The following is a 23,117-nucleotide window of genomic DNA, read 5'->3' as shown; positions in this document are numbered from 1 at the left end:
TACGGCAGCACTGTGAGCTACCTGGGGGTGCCAGCCCACGACCTCCCTGAGTTCGACATCAGTGCCTACTTCTCCTCTGCAGCTGACTTCATCCACCGTGCCCTCAGCACACCCGGGGGTAAGACTTGGGGTTTGAACCCATATCGCATCCTGCTCAGTCATGGGGGGATGTCCAGTTTCCCCTTAAACATCAGTGTCCTCACACCCCTAGTTTTTAAAGGGCCATCAGTTTTTTAAAACTCTCTGCTCAGTGTTCCAGCACTTTATCCAACAGCATTGCTTCACAGATAGGGAAACTGAGGCCTAGAATACAGGTCATGCCATGAGCTAGGAGCAGCCCTGGGGCTAGAAGCCAGGTCTCCCAAACAACAAAACAGTTCTTCCTGTATCACTCAGCCTTGGGACATTGCTATCTGGTACCTAGATGTCTGGCTTCTGCCCCAAAGTACTTTCGAATGGAAAAAATCTTCTAATACCAGGGGTACAACAAAGGAGCCTGGGGAAGCTGCTTCATGTTCATCCTGGGTGAGAGCCATGCCCCTTGCCACCTGACCCCGGGTGAGCCAGTGTCTTCTCTGGACTTCAGTTTCTCTGTGTCGTGGGAAAGACAAGACTATGGCTCATAGCACTGTTCAATCCAAGGCACTCTGACATTCATTTTCCTTCACCATTCATTCACCAACTATTATCTTCTCTGTGACAGCCACGGAGCTAGATACTGGGAATCCACACTTAGGCAAGGCAGGGCTCCCAGTGGAAAGACAGTCAAACTGTGAAGTATTACAAGCGCTACTCAGATGAGTGGGCAAATGTGAAGAGCAAAGGGAGGTGGGGTGGGGGGGACTTCCCTCTACAACTGTATTCACCGGTCCACATGCAAAAAGGATGAGCTGCTCTGTGATTCAAGTGATACCATGAGTGGTCAGGAAGCCATGTCTCAGCCAAAACCTGACAAATTAGTAGATGTTAATCAGACCAAGAGAAGGGGAAAACTTTTACAGGTAGTTGAAATAGCATATGGTAAGGCTGGAGGCCAGGGACCATGACAGCTTCAAGGAACTGAAAGTTACGCAGTGTTCCTAGAGCTGAGGGGTGGGGGGTGGGGGGACAGCCTGAGGTGAGGCTGCAGGGTCAGCAGGGGCCAGCTCACAGAGGGTCCTGTGAGCCACATTGGGGAGTGTGAACCCCATCCCAAGGGTAGGCATAATAGGTGCTGGTGTGCCCATTTGACAGAGCAGGAAATGGAGGCCCATACATGCTGAATGATTTACTCAGGGTCACAGAATATACCCAGGGCAGAGGAGGGAAAGGAACTTGGGTCCGCACCTCAGCCCCTGGGTGGGCTGGTGGGTGGGAAAGGGTCTTTCAGCAGGATGTCTTTCTCAGCCAGGGTCCTGGTGCACTGCGTGGTAGGGGTGAGCCGCTCCGCCACGCTGGTCCTCGCCTACCTCATGCTGCGCCAGCAGCTGTCCCTGCGTCAGGCAGTGATCGCCGTGAGGCAGCATCGATGGGTCTTCCCCAACCGAGGCTTCCTCCACCAGCTCTGCCAGCTGGACCAGCAGCTGCAGGGTGCAGGCCGGAGCTGAGGGGCCAGGTGAGGGTCGGGCAGGGCGTGAGGGGCCAGGGCTGGGTACAGTTAGCAGTGAGAGGTCAGGTGAGGGCTGGGCAGAGGGCAAGGGTACGATTGGAAGTAAGGGGTTGGGTGAGGGCTGGCAGGGGACATGGATGGGACCAGTTCAGAGGTTGGAGATCAAGGTTGTGTGTGGCTGGAAGAGAGGGTTGAAGGGGGCCTGGCCCGTTCCCCAAGCTGCTGGGATCCCCTCACCAATCCAAGGTCTCACCTGGGCCTGGCTGAGGCACCCCTCTCCTAGGACCCTCTTCTCCAGCCCACCCAGATTCTTCAGACCCAGAGAAGATGGAAAGGCTAGGAAGGAAAGGGGTGGAAAGCATAAAATGGAAGAGGTGAGGCCTTCCAACCTGGTCCTAATGCTGATCTGTCCTGCCTCCTTGGCTGAAAGCCTGTGGGGCTCACCTGAACCCCACCGAGGCAGCAGCACAGCCAGTCCTGCACCTGAGGGCTGTCTGGCCCTTCCCACGCCTCTGCACACCCTCCCCTCAGGTCTGGATCCCAGCTCTAGGGAAAAAGTGTCCTGCAGCTATTGCTCCAAGCTTAGTTAATTCTGTCAGCCCTGAGCATCCATTCCCACCACGGGGAAGGAGAACAGGTGCTCCTGCCGCCAGCCATGACCTCCTCACACAAGCCCTGCTTGATATAAAGTTCTTCTGCCGCCACACCGTTCAGTTCTCTGCCTTGGACCCAGCACCCCACTGTCTACCTTCACCCCACCCAATGTGATCTCAGAGACCTACAGAAGGCCCCTCCCTAACCTCCCTCCCTCTCTGGTCCTGGGGACCCTTTAGGACATAAAGGTTTCCCTGAAGTCTGTCCATTTACCTTCTGCCTTCCTCCTATTCCATGTTCAGTGCATTTGGAGGAAGAGCGCCCCGTCTTTAAGCTGCCTAAGGGGAACAGATCCCCAATACCTCCTCTTCCCAAGGCACCTCCCTCCCGCCGGAGGCCCCAGCGTCCCCAGCTGCCCAGTAGAAGGAGTTGGGCTCCCCTAGCAGCAACAATGCTTCTCAGGCTCCCAGCCCACAAATGGTTGCCAAGGTGCTGCCACAATTTCTTTGGCGTCAGCTCTGTGTTTTCCTCCAGCTCAACGGAGAGGCAGGGGTGCCTCTTTCTGGGGTCAGTGGCTGTGAGGGTGCCAGATCGTGAAGGAGCTGCAGAATTCCTACTGCCCTTCTTCTCCCATCATGCCCAGGCTGGGACTGTCCCCAACAGCCCATCTTCCTCACACTCAACATCCCCACCGAGGGCCATCTGATGGAAGGTTAAGCCTCCAGAGCTGCTCTCCATTCCCCCTATCCAGCCTCCAGCTCCTGCTACCCATACTGCTCCTTCCTTCATCTCTCCTCAACCCTGACTTTGGCTGTGCCCCACCACTGCCAGGTGGGAGTGGGGCACTGGCCTAGGCTCTCCTGGGAGTTTGAAGAGCAGCAGCTTCCTCCTCCTGCCAAGACCTTCCCTGGGGCATGGACTGAATCTCCCCCTGCCCCCACACATAAGAGGTGGATTTGTCTCTGAATGCACAGCCAGCCCAACCAAGGAGAGCGTTTGAGCAATATCGACCCCTTCCCACATGCTGTCAGGACCATGAGCATCTTGGGGTCGGGGATTAGGGCAGGATGGAGGGCGAGGTTTAGAGTTTGGGGCTGAGTGTAAAGGAAGAAAATGAGGGTTGTGGCTGGCGTTGGGATTAGGCCTGGGGTGAAGCTGGGCGGGAAACTGTCGTGGGGAGTTCTGCAGGTGTGGGAGCCAAGAGGCAGACAGGAATGGCATGTTCCCATCCTGCTCTCTTTCCTCTAAACAAGGTTTAGGAACCTGGGAGAACAGCAAATCTCTGATCATGCCCAATCATCCCACTTCCGCGGCCTGGGGCCCTAAAATACTCTGACCTCAGCCCTCAGCATCTCTCCCTTCGGGCAGCTAGCTTTGGGAGAATCATTTGGACTACAGCATTGCACAATTACTGGGAGTGCATCCAACAGCTGGAGCCCCAGGAGTTGTGCAGTGAGCAACCTGTGTGACTGTACACAGCAGCCCTGGGGCTGGGGACTCTGAGAGATGAGGGGGCTTTGGGGAGGTCATCTCCCTCCTGAGCCCTGGGCCCCGAACTTGCCTCATCTCTCTCGGCACCCGTACCCACTTGACCTTACACAGAGGCTCAAGGCAGAAGCAGGTTTATCTGACAGCTCTTGTCCCTGCCCTGATGAGTCCCGGCCAATCTGAACCATGGTTTACCTGCCTGTAACATGGAGCTCATCTCTCCCCCAGAACTGGTCCTTGCTCCCTGCCACAGGGCTCTGCCACTTTGCCACCCTGGCGCTGGCCCTGCTGGTGCTGCTGGAGGCTCTGGCCCAGGTGGGTGCCCAGAAGATGGTAAGAGACCAGTGTGGGGTCTGCCCTAGAGCCTGCAACTCCATGCGCTTCCTCCTGCTGCCTGCACCCCCTCTCAGCCACTGTCTCCAGTTCTCACAGGTGGGAAGGGGCTCCTGGTTGAGGCCCCTTGGGCGTGTGATCTGGTTGTTCTCTTCCCTGTCCCCCTCAGGAGTGGGGGGACACGGGAGGGGGGATTCTAAGCGTTTATGATGGCCCCTGGCCACGGCCGTCTCCATCAGCTCTCCCCAGGGCTCAGGGAGCCCCAGTAGGGGCTGAGCCCTAGCTCCCTGGAGCTCGGGCTTCAGAGACCCCGTGGAGGCATGGCTACGGGTATGCATACGTCTGTGTGTGTGTCAGTCATCTGGGAGTATGAGTGGGGAAGGGTATTAAAGTATGGGTATATGAAGAGGGTCTCTGGAGAGCAGGGAGTGTTCTTAATAGGCCCAAATCCAAGGTCCCTCACTGAGCCGTTAGCCTTGGAAGGGACTTTAAAGACCATCTCACTGGCCTGGAGGAGCAGTGAGGCCTGTGCAGGAATGTCTTCTGGGGGAGGGAGGAGCTTGGCAGAGGGCAGAGTGGTTTGCAGACACACAGCTTCTGACTGAAGGCCGGGCCTGCTCCAAAGACCTGCTCTGAACTCCACTTATATCTCTGTCTGCCCCCACTTCCCTCAGCCTGAGTCTTCTGGATCTTTATCCTGGGCCAGTCCTGTAATCCTCGGCTCCCAACCAAGGGCCCCTGGACCTGGCTTGTGATGTTGGCAGTGCGGCCAGTGTGGGTGTGATCTGGCTGTTCTCTTCCCTGTCCCCCTCCATGGAAGATTCTTGTAGCTTTAACTTTCTGCCCACGCTCCACATCACCCTTGAAGGCCAACCGACCTTTCAAAATGGCTTATTCAGTCTTCCTTCTTCCTGCCTCACAAGCAACATCCACATCCACACATACCGCAGGCAGACCCCTGCCAGACTGTCTCTACTCCCAGCAGGGCCAGGTGCCTGGCTGGGCTTGGCACTGACCATGCCAGGGGACCAGTGGGTGAGTTGGGAGTGGCAGGGGGAGGCCAGAGGAGGGGAGCAGCACATCATGCTTTATAATTAAACTCCGATCAAAAAATAGAAACAGCATCAAGCGTGCAGAGACAGGCAGCTGGAAGCCGGGAGCAAAAAGTGCCCGTCAGAGAAGACCTCAGCCTGGGCCAGATACCCCCACAGGTGGGTGAGTGCCCCTATTTCAGGGGGGCTGCAGAGCATGCTGGGTAATGAGGGCCAGAACACCTGTGCCTGTGTGTGTGTGTGTGTGTGTGTGTGGTGGGGGGGTGGGTTAGATCTGGGGAGGGACTGGGTCAGAGATAGAAGCACAGACAAAGCAGAGTAGTCAGAATGACCTGGGCTTGAATCCTGGCTCCCACACCTATTGGCTGTGTGACCTACGGCATAGAGGATGATAATATCATCTGCCTCATAAGGGTAATGTGCAGATTCAGTGAAAAAAATGTAAGCATTTAGCTCTGATACATAGTACGTCCTTAGTTAGTGGTGAATACAATAATTATTGCTGGACAGAGAAAGAAAAATCAAGAAATACAAAGAGTTACAGACCAAGCCTCATTAGCCCATGGGATATGGCTGAGTCTTGAAAGGGAAAGAGTAATAATGGTGATGATAATAATAGTAAGATGCACCATTTATGGGGCATCTACCAGGAGGAAGACCCCGTGGGAGGTGCCTTGAACATTTCTTATCTCATGGAATTCTCACAGCAGCTCCACTGAGAAAACTAGCTCAGAGAAGACTACACAGAAACAAGCTCCAGACTTGAGAACTCGGCTCAGGTCTGCCCTCCTCCAAGGCCTGCACACAGAGTGCAGAGCCCCAGGCAGCTCACCACAGGCCACCCGCCGGCCACCCTCCCCAAGGCTTCCTTCACCAGACTCCTCACTTGTCCTGCCCTGAGATGTCCAGCCCCAGCTGTCCTGTGGCCACAGTCCCTGTGGTCTACCTTGAGGGGAGGAGGAGAAAGCAGGGAGAGTGAACAGGAGGGAAGACCAGGGGAGCACGTCTGGAGCTTCAGGGAGGAGGTGGATGGCAGACAGAGGCCCCCTGCCCTGCGGAGGCCTGGACCTTGGCCTGAGGCTACCGGCGTGCTGGGTGGTGTGTTGGGAGGCTGCTGGAGGAGCACAAGCTCCTGTGAGAGGCAGGGAGACAGAGGCAACCGAGGAGCGCGACACAGAGAGGCACCAACAAAGGCAGAACACAGATGTCTGAACTTGTAAACAGCTGCGACTCAGGAAAACCGTTGCCCACAGAGGCAGCTGCTCAGCTTAGGGAGGAGACACAGGAAGGTCGCAGGAGGAGTACCAGAGGGAAGGGAGAGAAGAGCCAGGCCGGCCCTGTCCCTGCTGGATGTTGGGCCCAGGCTTCACCCTGCCGTGGCTGAGGAGATGCGGAAGGAGGTGTCAGGCGGGGCACTCGGCATCTAGGTCTGGGGATGGCAGAAACCAGGGGGCTGCTGCAGCCACCAACTCCCCTTCTTTGGGTGTGCCCGGAGCTTGAAGGATGAGTCGCTGGGTGGGGGCTAGGCCTGACCTTGGCTGAAAAGGTGGGCTGGACCCTTCTGGGATAGAGCAGACAGGTAGGGGGTACATCCATGAGCATCAGGTGTGAGGTCCAACGTGAGGCCTAGCAAGGGGTACTCCTAAGTCCGAGGAAAAAGCCCCCTTCTCCAGACCTGGGCCTAAGCCCCGAAGAGGCTGAGGAGTGAGCCAGTAGAAGAGGCTGAGCCAGTAGAGGGGTCAGCCCTCATCCCTGACCCCTCTACTGGCTCCTTCTCCTCCCAGGAGCCTCCAGGAGGAGCACGGACAAGTTCTGTCTCAGCCGGAGCCTGGCTATCCGCGCCCAGGCACCGCTGGGCTGCAAGGCACCAATTGGCCACTGGGTGGCAGCCTTACCCCACACCAAGCTCAGAGGCCTGCAGCGGCGCCTGCCAGACTTCCCAAAGACCCAACGCAACCGACCTGGGGCTCCTGCAGGCCCAGCTGGTAGCTCCAGCCCAGTGTCGCTGTTGGACTCTCCCCACCCCAACACAATACACTGTGCTGTACCCTGTAGTTTTTGCAAACCCAGGCTCTCCTCTCTCATTCTCAGGTCAGACCCTCCAGAGATTCCTTAAAGTCAGGCAAGGCCAGCATCTTTAAGTTGAGAAAGAGAAACCGGGGCCCAGACAGGAGCAAAGACTTGCTATTGACCTCGGAATTAGCTGTGGCCAGGCTCTCCCCGCTCCCTCTAAAGTTCTCTTCCCACCAGTTCACATAGCCTCCCATCTCCATGGGGAGTCCCAGGGCCAAGAGCCTTTAATCGCAAAGAGACACCAAGCAGAGAGGGGTCCGGGCGTTTGGAAGGTCTGCACTTCAGTCAGCAGTGGCCTAGGTCTGCTCTCAGGCCCCACCCCCATGGGCTCCAAGGGGAGGACCTGGAATTCTAGCTGCTTCATAGTGTTTGTGTTCCGGGCAGAACCTGCCCCGGCCCCATTCCGCTCACGTGCTGAGTCCTGTCCCTGCACCCACACCCCGACTCCCAGGCCCAGACCATGCCCTAGGTAGGTGGCAGGCAGTTCAGCCTGCCCTGAGAGGTCACAGTGGGGGATGAAAGGGAAAGCCGGGCCTTCGCTTCCACCCTGCCCTCCCACTGCTCCCTGGGTGAGCTTGGCCAAACCGGTGGCCTTCCAGGTTCCCATTTCTCTTCCTGGCCCTGGCACTGCCTACCAAAGAGCAAAGAAGTTCTTCCCAGTTTGTACCTTCCCTAGTTACTGGTTGAGGGGACCAGGGACAGTTAGCCAAGAGAGGCACTCCTTCCAAGCCCAGCACCAGAACCAGGTTCTGGTGCCACTGACATCCCAGCTCTGCAGGGTCTCGGACCCCCTCAGCCAGCTGACTCCTGACACAAGCCACCCCACCTGGGTGAGGCCTGACCTGCAGCACTGGCCTGAGTCATGCGGGTAAGGAATGAAATCCCAGGGCCTATAGGCAGATATGGAACAGCTACACTAGGCTCCCCTGTAGAGACAGATGAGTTAGCGACGATTCTCTGGAGTCCCTGAAGGTGGTAACTCGAAGGCTTGGGGATGGAACTGAAGGAGAACAGAACTGGACTGAAACCCCGGCCTTGCTCCTTAACAGCCGTAAGACTGAGCATTACTTAAAAATTATTCTCTGTGACCTTCATGTTCCTGCTTCAGCTTCCTCCTATGTATGATAGGGACCTACCATGCGTGAGGCACCAGGCCCCTAAGAGGCATTAGCTCATTCAGTACGGAAGTGCTAACAAATGTCAGTTCATAGCCCAGGCCCCTTCCTCCAGAGACGGGCTCTGACCTTCAAGCACCTGTTACAGGGATGGGAGTCTGAGGACCAGCCCTGGAAGTAGAGGAGAAGGGGGCTTGAGATGAGCTGCCCAGTTGGCAGGGGTCTTCCTAGGTGCCCTGTGAGGGCCACAGCCATCTGGAGTCCCCACCCCTACGAAGTCCCAAGTAACCAGAGACTTAAGGGGTGGGGTCTGCACTGACTAGTTGTTACAAACAGGGAACTCCAAGAGCCCCTTGAAAAAAGCTTCCAACATCAGGGGCCTCTGGAGAGGGCAGGAGAGAGGGCTTCCCAGCTCCACAGCGGTGACGAGGGGTTGATTCCCTTGTTCCCTGGGGAAAGGCCTCAGCCCCAGCTGAGCTGGTTAATAACCTCATGTGAAATAACGGAGGCCCTTCTGAAGCATCCTAGTGGCACCTGGGCACTGCATCATGCCTGGGCCTCCCTGTCAGCTGGACCCACCTGCAGGGAGGCTGCCCCTCGCCACCACAGTTTCCACTCTGTTCCAGGATGGACTCGCTGCAGAAACAGGACCTCCGGAGGCCCAAGATCCACGGGGCAGTCCGGGTGACCCCCTATCAGCCACCCACGCTGGCCTCACTGCAGCGCTTGCTGTGGGTCCCTCGGGCTGCCGTGCTGAGCCATATCAACGAAGTCTGGCCCAACCTCTTCCTGGGAGATGCGTAAGTACGATCCACAGTGGGTGTTGGGAGAACAGAAGGGGAGCCTCTTCCAGAGCCAAGGGGCAGAGTTGGCACCCTCTTTGCCTCCAACCATCTCTTTCCACGTTTATTTCCTTTTACACTATTATTACTTTGTGGAAATAGAACACACCTAAGAAAAGTACACAGAGCATAGACGAACAGTTTCATCCCCCAGGTCAAGAAATAGGACATTAGTTGTGCCTCAGAAGCCCCTGTGGAACCCTTCTCATCATAACCCTTTTCCCTGTAGATAATCACTGAGTATTGAAATAATAATTTCCTTGCTTTTCTTTTTAGTTTCGCCATTTGTGTTAGTTTTGCCTATGTTTTAAAGTGATAGGAATAGAATCATACTGTGTATTTTGTGCCTGGCGTCATTTGCTCAAAATTGGGAGATTCGCCGACATTATGTGTAGCTATAGTTCATTCATTTTTGGTTGCTATATATTATTCGTTTGTATGAATACACCATAGTTTATTTATTCTATTTGAGTTGTTTCCACTTTGGGGCTATTATAAACGGTGATTCTAGAAGCTAGTACATGTGCCCTGGGAACACACACGTTTCTCTAGGATGTATATATAGAGTGGAAAGTGAGTCATTTTCCCCAAAAGTTTTCTTAAAATTTAGAACATATGGATGAATATATGTGCATTTTATGTTTTCCTTAATATTTAGAAAATATAGATCAATATCCTATTAACAATAGGGCAAATATGTATCCCCCCTACACACACAGATAACCAGTAATAAAATCCTTGTTGACTTTTTAAAAATGCATACAAAAATGGTATCGCTTTATAATCCCATCTTATAATCTGCTTTATATAGAAAACTTTTAAAATGGAATTGCACAACATACTTTTAAAACACTTTAAAACAATGTTCTGTTTTGTTATCCTCCGTTTTTCTCAATATAGCAGCAACACCTTTCTTGGTTCACCAGCATCTATCTACCACATTTTAGTGGTTGTGTAGTATTTCATTTAGCTATACCATAGTCAATCTTCTTTTATAGACTATTTAGTGATTTTTTTCCCCACTTTTTCTCTATCTTAAACATTAGATCCAGTTTACATTTGTCTGTGAGCACATTTGGGATTCTTTAAGTTCCTAGGAGACCTGCTGGGGCAAAGTAAGTGTACATTTTCGAGGCTTCTGATGCCATGTGGCCGACCTGCCTTCCAGAAAAGTTGGGCTGAGTGAAAGGGAGTCTTGAACTCCTACTAGAGGAGCCCCTACACCCGAGCCAGTTCACTGGTTCCAGTCTACCCTTGGAGGAGGATGGCAGAGGAGGCAAGGGGGCAAGTTCCAGGCCAGCCAGAGCTGACCCAGTGAGCTCTACCCCACCTCCCAACTCCCCCCGTGCCCCTCCCCCCCAGGTACGCAGCCCGGGACAAGAACAAGCTGACCCAGCTGGGCATCACCCACATCGTGAATGTTGCCGCAGGCAAGTTTCAGGTGGACACAGGTGCCAACTTCTACCGTGGAATGCCCTTGGAGTACTATGGCATTGAGGCTGATGACAACCCCTTCTTCGACCTCAGTGCCCACTTTCTGCCCGTTGCTCGATACATCCAAAGTGCCCTCATCATTCCCCAAGGTCAGCTGCTGGGGAAGGCACTGGGGTGGAGGTGGGGTGCAGGCAGGATCTGGGGCTATCTACTTTTCCAGGAGCATGGATGGTGGGGTTCTTCAGCAACCCTCCCACCTCATGCATGGGGCTCACTACTACCATTTAGTGAGCATCCCCTTCAGGGACACCCTGGAAACCAACAATCATAGATATAACTAAGGTCCAGTGTTGTCGTTAGGGTAACCATATCGCTTGGTAAGAGGCCAGGTGTTGGGCAAAAGGTACAGGACCTAGAGAAAACTGCTCAAGAGCGTTTGCTAAGATGAGGCCTCAGTGTAGAGCTGCAGGGGCTGGGGAGAGGGCAGAACTGGGGGGAAAGGGAGGGAGGTGGACACCCCCTGCAAACCCAGGGGACTCCAGGAATACTGACCCCCCACCGTGCTAGAGTGGCAAGGGATGCCAGAGGAGGCACCTTGCACCAGGAGAAGGGAGTCCCGCTGCTAACCTTCACCCTGCCACTAACTTGCTTTGTGACCTTGAGCGAGTCCCTTTCCTCTCTGGGCCTCAGTTGCCCCATATGACAATGAGGACAGTGTCAGTATTCCAGGATGCTGTGATAGGTGGGCAGAAGCATCCCTGATTCCCTAAGGGGCAGGCGGTGTGAGAACAGATAGCTGATGCTAGGTTGGGTCTCCCCGCAGGCCGCGTGCTGGTACACTGTGCCATGGGGGTGAGCCGCTCTGCCACGGTTGTCCTGGCCTTCCTCATGATCTGCGAGAACATGACACTGGTGGAGGCCATCCAGACAGTGCAAGCGCACCGGGATATCTGCCCCAACTCAGGCTTCCTCCGGCAGCTCCAGGTTCTGGACAACCGACTGGGGCAGGAGACGGGGCGGCTGTGACCTGGTGGGCAACCAGGAACCCTGACCCTCCAGCCAGCATGGCCCACCCAACCAGCCTGGCCCTGGGGACCTTGCTTCCAGTGACCTTGAGATGTAAATAGCAAGTGGGGGCTTAGCTGAGGCAGAGGCAGGGAGAGCTGGGTGGTGACCTTTAGCAGGTGTATCTCCCTGACCCAATCCAAAGATTCTTTATGCAGAAAAGAGTTCAGTCTGTCTCTATAATAAAAGGTTCATCATAATAAAGACAGGAGACCTCTGGTGGTTTGTGGGGCAGTGGTCACGAGGCTCCAGAAGGCTTGCCAGCCCATGATGGCAGCCTAGAGGTGGGGTGTGAGTCAACTGTCTGAGTAAAGACCAAAGTTCAATGCATCACCATCCTTTCCATGCCCACCCTGTATCAAACACCGACTATCAAAACTCGCTGTACACAAACAGCATCTCCTGAATCCGGTCAGTTTTTTCATTTTCGTTCTTCTTCCAAAAAGGACTGACTAAAGTCACAGAAACCTAATAGAAGCATTAAACAATAGCACAGGGGTTTGGGAGGAGACATGCCAGAATTCCTGGTGAGGGACGGTTATATGATGGGGCAACATTTGGCTGTGAGTTTCTTACTGTTTGTACCCTAATAAAATAAAACAATGTAAAAAGCCCATAGGTTCCTCACCTGTACGTGAGGTATTTATGAGGATTAGATGGGCTGGCATTCCTCCTCCCTCTCTGGCTGTTTCCATGCAGCCCTGGCCTCCTCCGGCTGACCCTTAAACATCAAGGTGTCCGAGGACGCTGGCCTCTGCCTCTTCTCTCCTTCAGTGTTCTCGCTCTCCTGGGGGTCCTCTTGTCCCCACAGCCTCAGTTCACATCTCTAGGCTGATGACTCTCAGACCCCTACAGCGGCCCAATTCTCTCTTCTGAGTTCAGAACCTCTGTATCCTACTGGCCACCTTCATTTGAATATTGAACCTGAGCTTCAAACTGAACTTTTCATCACCTCCCACCCAGACCCACTCCTTTTCCTAGTTCCCACTTTAGTGAAGGGCTCTGATAGGCCTTGTCATCCAAGTCAGTGGTGGACTTCTGCCACTCTTCCAATTGGCCTACCAACTCTACCTCCTAAACAGGGCTCAGACCTGCTCACTTAGCTTCATCTTTGCTGACTACCCAAGTTCAAGCCACCTTACCTCTCACCTGGATTCTTGCTCAGGCCCCTGATGGTCTCTCTGCTTCTAGCCTTGCCCCCTCCAATCTCCATGTGGGCCCCAGACAGCTTACTAAGAGGAAAATCGCATCACATCACCCCGACACTTACAACCCCTGAAGGACAAACACCTTGACAAAGCATAAAGATTCTTCATTTTCTGAGACCGTCTCATGTCTCCAGACATCTCTCTTCTAATTCTGTTCCCATACATGCCATGTAATTAAGAAATGCTAAATACACTTGCAGTTTCCAGAATGTACCACCCGCTTACCTCTTGGTGCTTTGCACATGCTTCAGGTTGCAGCACCTGAATGCACATCCTCACTCATTTTTGTTGGGGTCTCTTTGAGGTCTCAGTTTAGATGTCACTTCTGGGGACGCCCCTGGACCCAGCAAACCTGAGTGAAGTGTTTTTCCTCATGCTACCAAAATGTCCATCCACCCCTTGTGGGATCACCTGTCACACTGAACTATAATTGCTTGGTGCCTTGTCATTCTCTTCCAGCTGGCTGTCTCTCACCAGGCTTTCCCTGGGCTCAAGGTCCCCATGACTCCCACACTCTCTGGCTATGACCCTGCCATCAGGTAGAGTTCCGTGTTACTGGGCCCTCTCTACAGGGGCCACCAGGGGGAGAGGACTTGCCCCTGGGACTGGGCCAGCCTCCAGAGGGCACCTCCTCTCCCCCCAGCTCCACGTGCACACAGCATCTCACCATTTGGTCACCCTGACACCCTCTTCCCAGCTCATCTTGTCCCCCTTGGGCCACCTTTGACTTCCCTCTTTGCTCCCCTGCCAAGGCTCTCTGGGAACAGCCCTGCCTTCTCCTGGGAACTTAAGGGCCCTTTGCCCTTCTCCACCATCTGCTCTATTTCCAGAGGGCAAGTGCTTTTCCTTTGTGCAAATCCAAAAAGGGGCACCCTCTGACCAAACCAGCCTTTTAGGCAGGAGCACTCCTGGGCAAACAGTTTGGTCAAGAAAAAGGTGTCCCTTCCTCCCAAGTAGACGTAGTTCCAAGTTATGCTGCCCAACTCAGTGAGCTGAGCACAGGCTGGGTTTTAGGCCCATTTACTCCTCCTTCAATTTATAAACTGCACAAATGTAGACAGCCCTCTCTGGGCCATAGGGATTCATATCCCCATTTTACAGATGAACAAACTGATGCTCAGAGAAGCTAAAATGAGGCTGGATGTTGCCTCCTGGATCCAGGATCTCCGGGCTCTGGCCTCAAAGGGCAGGTACTGCCCAGCAGATCCCCTGCTCTGCTGCCTGCAGTGCTTGGTCCTAATCCCAGCTGGCTGTTGGCTACCTAAGGTGCTCTCTGGGCCTTTTCCAAAGGGTAAGCACATGTCCTAGCTGGAGTTTGGCAGGAGGGCTGGTGCTGCTGTGTCCAACCAGGCAGGATGGAAAACTTCTCAGTTCATCCTCAGGTTGGTGGGGCCTATAATTTTCCAGAGCAGACAAAGCTAGTCCCGTCAGTAGTCTGCGCACCCCCAATTCCCTTGGGTCCCCCCACTCAGCCTGACAACTCAGCCCTTGTTGCTATCTCTTGCTTATGCATGGTCAGCAGGATCCAAAATAGTGGCTCCAGAAGCCAGTCTCTAAATCAACATCCGGGTCTATGACTGTGGGCAGCCTGCCCTTGCTGGCTGGGGTAGAGTGCCCTGAACCTGGGACAGAGCCACACCCTGGGCCTGCGGCTTGAGTTTCAGCAGGTTACCTTCTTGGGGCTCCGAGGGTTGGGCTCAGATTCTGGGGTTATGGGGAGACGAGGCAGGGAAAGCCACACATTCCCCAGAGCACACAAGGAAACAGAGGTTGAGCTCCAGACTGACACCTCCACCGGGAACCCTTCCTGCCTGCCACACTTGGCCCAGGAAGTCTGCGATGACGCATCTACTCTTCCTGTTCTATAGAGCAGCCTCGTGAAAGGAGTGAGGTATTGTTAAGACTGTGAATTTGGAGCCAGATTGCCTAGGCTGAAATTCTACCTCTGCCCCTTACCAGGTGTGTAAACTCAGTTAACCTCTCCATACCTCAGTTTCCCCCATCTGTAACATGGGAGTAATAATAGCCAACATACAGGATTGTTGTAAGGATAAAGTGGGGCACATAGGAAGTGCGTTGTACAACATGTGGCAAGCTCTCAAAAATGAGAGCTCTGACTATTGTCATAGTACGTAGTACGGGGGCCCCGGCATCACCTGCTGCACAGGAACTCCCAGTCCTGGACTAAAGGCTGGCAGCACTCTCAGTGAATTGAATGAATGAATGATAAAAAAAATTAGCTGACCTAAAAAAAAAAAAAAAAAATTAGCTGACCTAAATGCAACACGGTACCCCGGACTGGATTTGGGCACAGCAAAAGACTTAAGCAGAAAAACTGGTGAAATCTGAAAAAATTCTGTTGTTTAGTTAATAGTGTTACACGAATTTTAATGTCTTTGGTAAATGGACCATGGTTATATAAGAAGTTAACATTAAAGGAAGCTGGGTGAAGCGTGTCTAAGAAATGTCTCTGCTATCTTTATAAGTCTTCTGTAAATCTAAAATTAGTTCAAAGTAAAACGTTTTAAAAATTTGTTAACAATTACTGACTGCTTTGCATATGCCAGGTACTTTGCTTAATGCTTTAGATACGTCATACATCTTTTTTTTTTTTTTTTTCAGTTTCATTCGTGATGTTTTATTTCTTTAGAAAAAACACAAATCAAATACAGCAAAATGTTAAGATTTGACCATATTGAGCTTTGGGAATATAGGTGTCTGTTATTTTTTTTGTATTCTTAAAATATTTCCTAATTTAAAAAATCAAAGATAAATTGACTGACTTTTAAAATTAGAAACATTCTATTCTCTATATTTAGGTTTTGAAAGCCATCAGCAAATGGGTTTTAGGAACTATTCTGAATTAAAATGGTGCCATTATTATTGGCTTTAGGCCTAAAATACTGCAAATTCATGTTATCCTTTTAAAACCTTCAAGAGGCTTGATTATGGATAATCTTGCTTCAAGAAAAAGGTAATGATGACCAGTTTATAGAGTTTAGATGAAATAACTGTGATCAAAGGGAAGCTAGGCCAGTAAGTCAAACTATACAGTTGACCCTTGAACAACGAAGGTTCAAGGTTCAGTTAAACCTGTGCGGGTCTATTTATACACAGATTGTTTGCAATAGTAAATATTGTAGGGCTTCCCTGGTGGCGTCATGGTTGAGAGTCCGCCTGCCGATGCAGGGGACACAGGTTCGTGCCCCGGTACGGGAAGATCCCATATGCCGTGGAGTGGCTGGGCCCGTGAGCCATGGCCACTGAGCCTGCGCATCCGGAGCCTGTGCTCCGCAATGGGAGAGGCCACAACAGTGAGAGGCCCGCGTACCGCAAAAAAAAAAAAAAAAAAAAAAAAAAAAAAGGAAATATTGTTGTACTACACGATATATAGTTGGCTGAATCCACCAATGTGAATCACTGATACAATCCAGAGGCACCGTGGATATGGAGGAACCATGTGTAAGGAGAGCCAACTATAAGTTATACACATGAATTTTCAACTCTATAGAAGGGTCTGTGCCCCTAACCCCCTCGTTGTTCAAAGGTCAACTGTACATTTCATTTAATCCTCACAACCCTATGGGATAGGTCCCATTATCACCCCATTTTACAGACAAGAACACAGGTGGAGAGAGGTTAAGCCAGACAGCAGCTAACTTTGAGAGCTTATGTACCTGAGGGTTAGTCAGGCTTGTGGCTCTGACAAAGCTTTATTTCTCTTTCACAACACAAGTTGATGGATGCAAGGAGGAGCAAGCATGGAGGATGTAGAGGCCAGATATATTACTTCCCCTCTAGTTTCCAGGGCAAGAACTCATTCACATGGTCACACCTAACTGCAGAGGCAGCTGGGAAATGTGGTCTAGCAGGGCGCCCAGGAAGAAGAGGAAACTGCAGATATTGGTGATCTTGAGCAGGTGTTTCCAGAGCAGGCATTGTTAAGATTTTATATATATATATATATATATATATATATATATATATATATATAAACGTTTAATTCTCATAAGCCATAGCAGTAGATACTATTAATATTCCCATCTTGTGAAAACTGAGTTTCAAAGAGAGCTTAAGTAAACTTTCTCAAGGTCACTTAGCTAGCACTTGTAGAACCATATTACAAACTCAGTCAACAAGCCTATTTTCTTAAACACTTCCTGAGCCTTCATTCTGGGTTGGCCTTTAGTGACTTGCTTGCCAACAGAATTTGGGGAAGGAGTAACATTCTGGGACTTCTGAGGCTGGGTCATAAAATGCCTTGCAAACTTCTGCCTGGGGCAGAACATGCTCTCCGGGAGCCCTGAGCCACCTTGCAAGAAGTCTGACTCCCTGAAGGCCACCAGGTTGGAGAAGCCACGTGTAGGTGAACTGGTGTAGGCCTTGCTGAGTCCGGCCTTCTAGCTTCCCTGCCAATACCCTAGACATTACAGTGACCTCAGCACACCTGCTAGCTGAATACCACTTGCAATAGGTGTCAATGCCATGTGGAACAGAAGAACAGTCCACTTGAACCTGCCTGAATTAAGGGCCCACAAAATCACGAGCTAAAACAAGATGCTCTTGTTCTAAGTCACTAATATTTGGGGTAGTTTGTTATGTATCAGTAGATAGCAACGGTGGAGCCAGGTCTGAACTAAAGTCCCAGTTTTTAATCACTGAATCAGCCTCTGGAGGAATATGTGAATGAGAAAAGGACAGAGCAGCCACATCAATCCACCCCCATGCCAAGTGCATGAAGATGATGTCACAGCTACAGAGGAGTACAGATGACAATAGAGCCCTGGTTTTTATCTGCCCAGAGCCCCACTGGAGACCAAAGATGGTTAGGGGCCCAAGGGGAATGGTGGTGGCACAGGCTTTGGGGTGGGCAAGGTGGGGAGGCTGCCAGGAATGGAACATCGCCCTGCTCTCCCAAGCTCTGTCATAAGCTCCGGCCGCCCTACCTTCCAGGCCAACAGACTCCTGCTGAGTGGTCCAAGACTCCTGGTCCCCAGGAGGCCCCTGTGGGTCTGCTGGCCTCTAGCTCACAGCCTGGCCTTGACACTTACCTCCTCCATTTCTTCTCCCACTGGGGTTGGGGAAGGCAGCTGCAGTATGAACTCTGCAGCCACTGGGGCCTTGGGGAAACCTGGCTGGAGGAAAACAAATACCCCACCCCACCCCTACCTACCCAGGTCCCGCCTTCCTTAGTAAGCAGGAGGAACGGGCTACTGGTGTTCTCCCTTTCCCCGATCACTCAGCTCGTTTTAGGTTATGCTCCCAGGTTTCTGCACTAATCTCTTCATCTGTGCTTCCTGAGCCATTTGATGTCTGGTCAGCCTGGCCTTCTCTCCTTGGGACCTGCTAGAATTTCCCCTCCTCTGAGATTTCCTGCACCCCAGCTCCTACTTTAGAGCCTTCCATAAACCCATCCCTCGAAACACTTTCCCTTTCACAGTCCTGCACAGGTATTCAGACTTGGTCTCCTGTACCCTCCGGGCCCACAGTGGGACTCCTGGGACCCCATCAGACTAGTTTTCAAGCCTCTCAGGGCTTAGTGCTGTTGACTGCTCAGGCCCTCCTGGTCCTGGTAGCAACTGGGGCGGAGGTTTACTCATTAAGCAGACACGAGAAAATATACATGCAAGTATAAAGAATTGAGGACAGGTTAATTTCCCCAGGATCACATGCACACTTTAAAAGGGGTGCCGGAAAGAAGACATACAGATGGCCAGTAGGCGCATGAAAAGATGCACAACATCACTAACTATCAGAGAAACGCAAATCGAAACTACAGTGAGGTACCACCTCACACCAGTCAGAATGGCCGTCATTAAAAAGTCTACAAACAGCAAGTGCCGGAGAGGATGTGGAGAAAAGGGAACCCTCTTATACTGTTGATGGGAATGTAAGTTGGTGCAGCCACTATGGGAAACAGTATGGAGGTTCCTCAGAAAACTAAAGAGAATTACCATATGATCCAGCAATTCCACTCCTGCGCATATATACCCAGACAAAACTGTAATTCAAAAGGATACATGCACCCCCTATGTTCATAGCAGCACTGTTCACAATAGCCAAAACATGGAAACAATCTAAATGTCCATCAACAGATGAATGGATAAAGATGTGGTACATATACACAATGGAATACTACTCAGCCATAAAAAAGAACAAAATAATGCCATTTGCAGCTACATGGATGCAACTAGAGATTATCATACTAAGTCAGTCAGAAAGAGAAAGACAAATACCATATGATGTCACTTATATGTGGAATCTAAAATATGGCACAAATGAACCTGTCTACAAAACAGAAACAGACTCAGACAAAGAGAACAGACTTGTGGTTTCCAAGGGTGGGGGAGGGGGAGGGATGGACCTGAAATTTGGGGTTGGTAGATGCAAACTATTACGTTTAGAATGGATAAACAACAAAGTCCTAATATATAGCACAGGGAACTATATTCAATATCCTGTGACAAACCATAATGGAAAAGAATACAAAAAAAGAACGTCTCTATGTGTATAACTGAGTCACCTTGCTGTACAGCAGAGATGGGCACAACACTGTAAATCCACTGTACTTCAGTAAAAAACAAAAAATAAAAAGGGTGCAGGGAAGGCACTGCTTCACTTGAATGTTGAACTTGCCGGCAGGACTACAACGGGGAAACTTGCGAGTGGGTGAAGGGGCTCTCATGGTCCCTTAGAGACCATACCACACAGATAGCACTCTGTACTATGCAAGGCCCCCATCATGCCAGCACCCCTTTCTGAGGGATTCCTGCTGTCACACACTCTCTGTCATATGACTGCTGCTCTACTGTCCTAGCCATAGATGGTTGCATCAGGATGGGTCCCAGGGCATGGACTTCTATTTGCTCTCCATATCCATATTCCCTTTTACGTTGGTGAAGAACTTCAATTGTTAGCTGGGTGGCAATGCAACCAGCCAAAGTAGAACCTCTCTCAACCTCCCTTGTAGGTAAGTTTGGCCAAGTGACTATGTTCCGGCCAATTGGATGTAGTGGAATTATTGTGTGGAACTTCTGATAAGTCTCCTTAAAGGGCAAAGTGTGTGTCCTTTGACCCCCACCCCCACCCCCCTCCATGGTGCCACTTAGAGTGTGAATGGCATTGGCCAGGCTCCCTGCTAGCCCTGGACTGCTCTGCCTCCACACTTCTTTTACGTGAGAGAGAAAGAAATGTCTGTCTTGTTTAAACCATTGTTTTCCAAGTCTCTGTTACTTGCAGCCAAACTGGTCTGATGTAAGAGGCTGTCACTGATGGGTGTTCTGTCCTGGGCAAGGCTACAGACCCAATGAGGTCCTACCTCCTGGGGAGTCTAAGTGGGAGGCAATTACAGATAGCAGGATGGGTGGTGGGTACCTGAAATCGGGAAGCAGGAGCCATGGGCAGCAGAAATCACAAAGTGGAGAAGCAGGAGTCAGCTGGTGGAGACAGCAAATACTAGAAGCCAAACAGAGGGGCCAGGTCCCCGTAAAGCCAGAGCCCTGGAGTGAGGAGCAGCCCACACCCGATGAGACCCCACCTGAACCTGGTCACTGGAGCCGTGCTGTATCCTGGGAGATATTCCCATTCTCCAGGAGATTCATTGCTTTCCAGTGTGTTCTTACAATGAATCCCTGAGGTCACTGGAGAGTGAGTTTATCTTTGGGCTCCCGAAAGAAGCTCATCTATTCACTTCCTGAACTTCTGTAAGACCACAGGCATCCCCTGACGAGAAAGAGTCCCTTGGGCAGGACAATGGGTCAGTGGAGGCAGTCCTGTCTCAGAAACGGCCACCACACAGAAGGGGCTGGCCTGAGACCCCTCTCACTCTCAGTCTGGCTTTGTGGCTCCTGAGAAGCAGTACTATATCTCTAGGCAAGGAGATCACAACAGACACCGCCACCGCTGAACTGAGTGGCCTGGGGTGGGAAAGGGGTGGCAGGAAGGACAGGAGCCCTGGACACACATGGACTCCGGTTTTCTTTCAGACTCCATCCTTTAACCAGCTATGTGAGCCTGGGCAGGTTAGCTCCTCCGAACCTCATATCCCTCAAGTGTAAAAATGAGATGGATCCCAGCATTGCACAGGGCTGTTGTAAGCATGGAAACAAGAGAAGCAGCCCAGTGCCTGGCTCATAGCAGGCCCTCGAAAAAAGCTTGCGCTTCTTTCCTTCCTGCTGAGAAAGCCAGGGACTTGGGAAGGAAGGTCTGGATCTCCATCCTTCCTGGGTGAGGGAGGGGAGGGCTGGTCACACAGACCCCAAGAAAGACGCAATTTTTTTCTGCAGCTTCTCAGAACAGCAATGGGGCACAATGGGGTGACCACGATCAGCCTGTTTCTCAAAGGCCGTCATCTGGATTTACTTTCACATTCTTTTAAATAGATGTATATGATTTATAAACTTTTGCCAAGCAGTTTTACACATATAAGAGGCTCTGCATGCTATCACAGGTTTCTTAGATATGGTTGTAAACTTACATTAGGATATTAGACTGTAATGACAAATGTAGCCCTCTTACATAAAACCCTGGTTCTCCAAACACCAGAATATTTGTTTAATGAAAAGAGTTTTACAGGCTCTCCAGATTGCCAGTTCATCTTTATTCTGGTCCTTAACTTAGGGAACAAGAGAGAAAAGTTAAATGTCACACACACACACACACACACACACACACACACACACACACGCGCGCGCGCGCCTGAAGCAGGCTTATGAGAAAAATCTGGAATGTCTTGGAATTTTTTTTTTTTCTTTTCAATTACAGCTCAATAAAAATGCCCTCATAAAAGTTCTAGGTAAGCAATAGCTTTGCCAGCAGGATGGGTCTACCCACATCGCAGGGAGGCCTGCCTGGTGTGATGGGTGGGGCGTGGGGGGGAGGGCAGGAAGCCAAAGCTGGCTCATTTACCATCTGTCCCTCTCCATGCAACACACACACAATGGACTCCTCAGAGGAACTGGGAACAGCCCATGCTAGGGAGGGGGTGGCGGGGGGCAGCCTCCTTCTTTCGGAAGGCCCTCTAAATCTGTCCAGCCAAGAGGCCAGCAGGAGAGAAGCCTTATATTAGGCATAATATTTTGAAAATACTAAATGGCTGCGTTTTTCATCCCTCTCCCCCATAACCAAGTTCCCTAGAAGCCGGATTGCCAGATAAAATATAGGATACCAGTTAAATTTGAATTTCAGATAAGCAACAAATAATTTTTTAGTATAAATATGCCCCAAATATCACAGAGGACATACTTATACTAAAAATGTATTCGTAAATCAGTCAACCCTACCTGGAAGCCACTTCACTATTATAGCCCCTGACAAATGGGAAAAAGAGGCCAAATCCAGAGGATGTTCAGGTAAGAAAGTAAAAGAAAGTGAATGACTGAAGAGAACAAGGCATAGAGGAGGGGGCAGGTGGCAGTGAGGCCTAGAGGTGGTGACCTCTGTTCTCTAAGACTGCATCCCAGGGACAGAGTGAAACGTGCAGGGAGTGCCTTGCTCTTTACCTATTTAGGCTTCTGGAAGGAGACCATTTTGCCCAATGCGAGCAGCAGCCAGGCTCAAGGGGTCCCCCAGCATCAAGGCTCCCTCCCCACCTTGGTTCTTGCAATAAACCCTGATGTACATCCACAATCCATCTTGTGCAACAGAAGAGGATTCTGAGAGTCTGAGCTTTTAACTGGGAAGAGGCTGGGATATTATTACTTAGCAAATTTAAGTGTCTGCCATTCCCAGCAGATAGGGAGGGGCTTGTGGGAAAGATTAGAAGAGCTAAAGAAAAATAAAGACACCTCACTTTCTTTGTACATCCCAGTGAAAAGAATCACAGCAACATGAGGGCAGTGACATAGTACACCTTGTTGTTGTCTTTCCCTCCATTTCTAGAACACTGCCCAGCACATGACAGGTGCTCTACTGGGAATGGACACAGTGAGTGAATTTTCCACCCATTCCAAGCCAGACTGACTGCAGCAGTGAGGGTCTCCCCGGGTCCTGGGCACACCTGACCTCCCTCCCTGAGAAGTGGCCTCAGGGACAGTCTGAGACCATGTGCACAGACACCAAAGTGGTGAGTCGCTTAATAAAACATGAGTTTCTTCCCTAAGATCCATCAGCATCTTGTGCAGGAAAAAGTTACCTCATCAGAGTCATAGAACCTTTATTAAAACAACAATAATACTGTGTGCTAAGGTCTGTGTTAAGCACTTTATTTCATTTATACCTGAACATACAACAAATACCTCAAAGTCACCAGCTAATTCTTTATAATCTGCCATCAAAACATATCTGGAACGTGACTCCCTTCTCACAAATTCTGTCGCTGCCATCCT

At 51.1% G+C, this 23,117-nt stretch overlaps 1 protein-coding gene across 4 annotated transcripts; it reads left to right on the top strand.

The window, feature by feature from the left end:
- The first annotated feature begins 5 nt into the window (after positions 1 to 5).
- DUSP13 (dual specificity phosphatase 13) lies at positions 6 to 11,792 on the top strand. Of its 4 annotated transcripts, none has more exons than XM_032607296.1 (7): positions 6 to 118; positions 1,391 to 1,594; positions 3,899 to 3,985; positions 5,120 to 5,214; positions 8,870 to 9,043; positions 10,448 to 10,668; positions 11,343 to 11,792. In XM_032607296.1, exons 2-7 carry the CDS (start codon positions 1,508 to 1,510, stop codon positions 11,543 to 11,545), a joined length of 867 nt encoding a protein of 288 aa, XP_032463187.1. In that variant the 5' UTR covers positions 6 to 118; positions 1,391 to 1,507; the 3' UTR covers positions 11,546 to 11,792. The 4 variants fall into 4 exon arrangements, with proteins under 4 accessions (XP_032463187.1, XP_032463184.1, XP_032463185.1 ...); XM_032607293.1 differs by having other exon boundaries at positions 3,899 to 4,102; XM_032607294.1 differs by lacking the exons at positions 6 to 118; positions 1,391 to 1,594; positions 3,899 to 3,985; positions 5,120 to 5,214 and adding exons at positions 2,818 to 2,852; positions 7,625 to 7,996 and having other exon boundaries at positions 11,343 to 11,790.
- The last annotated feature ends 11,325 nt before the right edge of the window (positions 11,793 to 23,117 follow it).

The sequence above is a fragment of the Phocoena sinus genome, chromosome 16 (genome assembly GCF_008692025.1).
Source record: "Phocoena sinus isolate mPhoSin1 chromosome 16, mPhoSin1.pri, whole genome shotgun sequence".
In the NCBI taxonomy this organism is placed as follows: Eukaryota; Metazoa; Chordata; class Mammalia; order Artiodactyla; family Phocoenidae; genus Phocoena; species Phocoena sinus.
The sequence above is the reverse complement of the archived record's forward strand: the minus strand, read 5'-3'. Positions and strand labels throughout refer to the sequence as shown.

Excerpts from the sequence above, each read along its gene's own strand:
- DUSP13 (XM_032607294.1), top strand. The coding sequence starts at position 2,818 with ATGCCCAGGCTGGGACTGTCCCCAACAGCCCATCT. Across the intron at positions 7,997-8,869 it reads CACTGGCCTGAGTCATGCGG|GATGGACTCGCTGCAGAAAC; the intron begins GTAAGGAATGAA and ends ACTCTGTTCCAG. Across the intron at positions 10,669-11,342 it reads TGCCCTCATCATTCCCCAAG|GCCGCGTGCTGGTACACTGT; the intron begins GTCAGCTGCTGG and ends GTCTCCCCGCAG.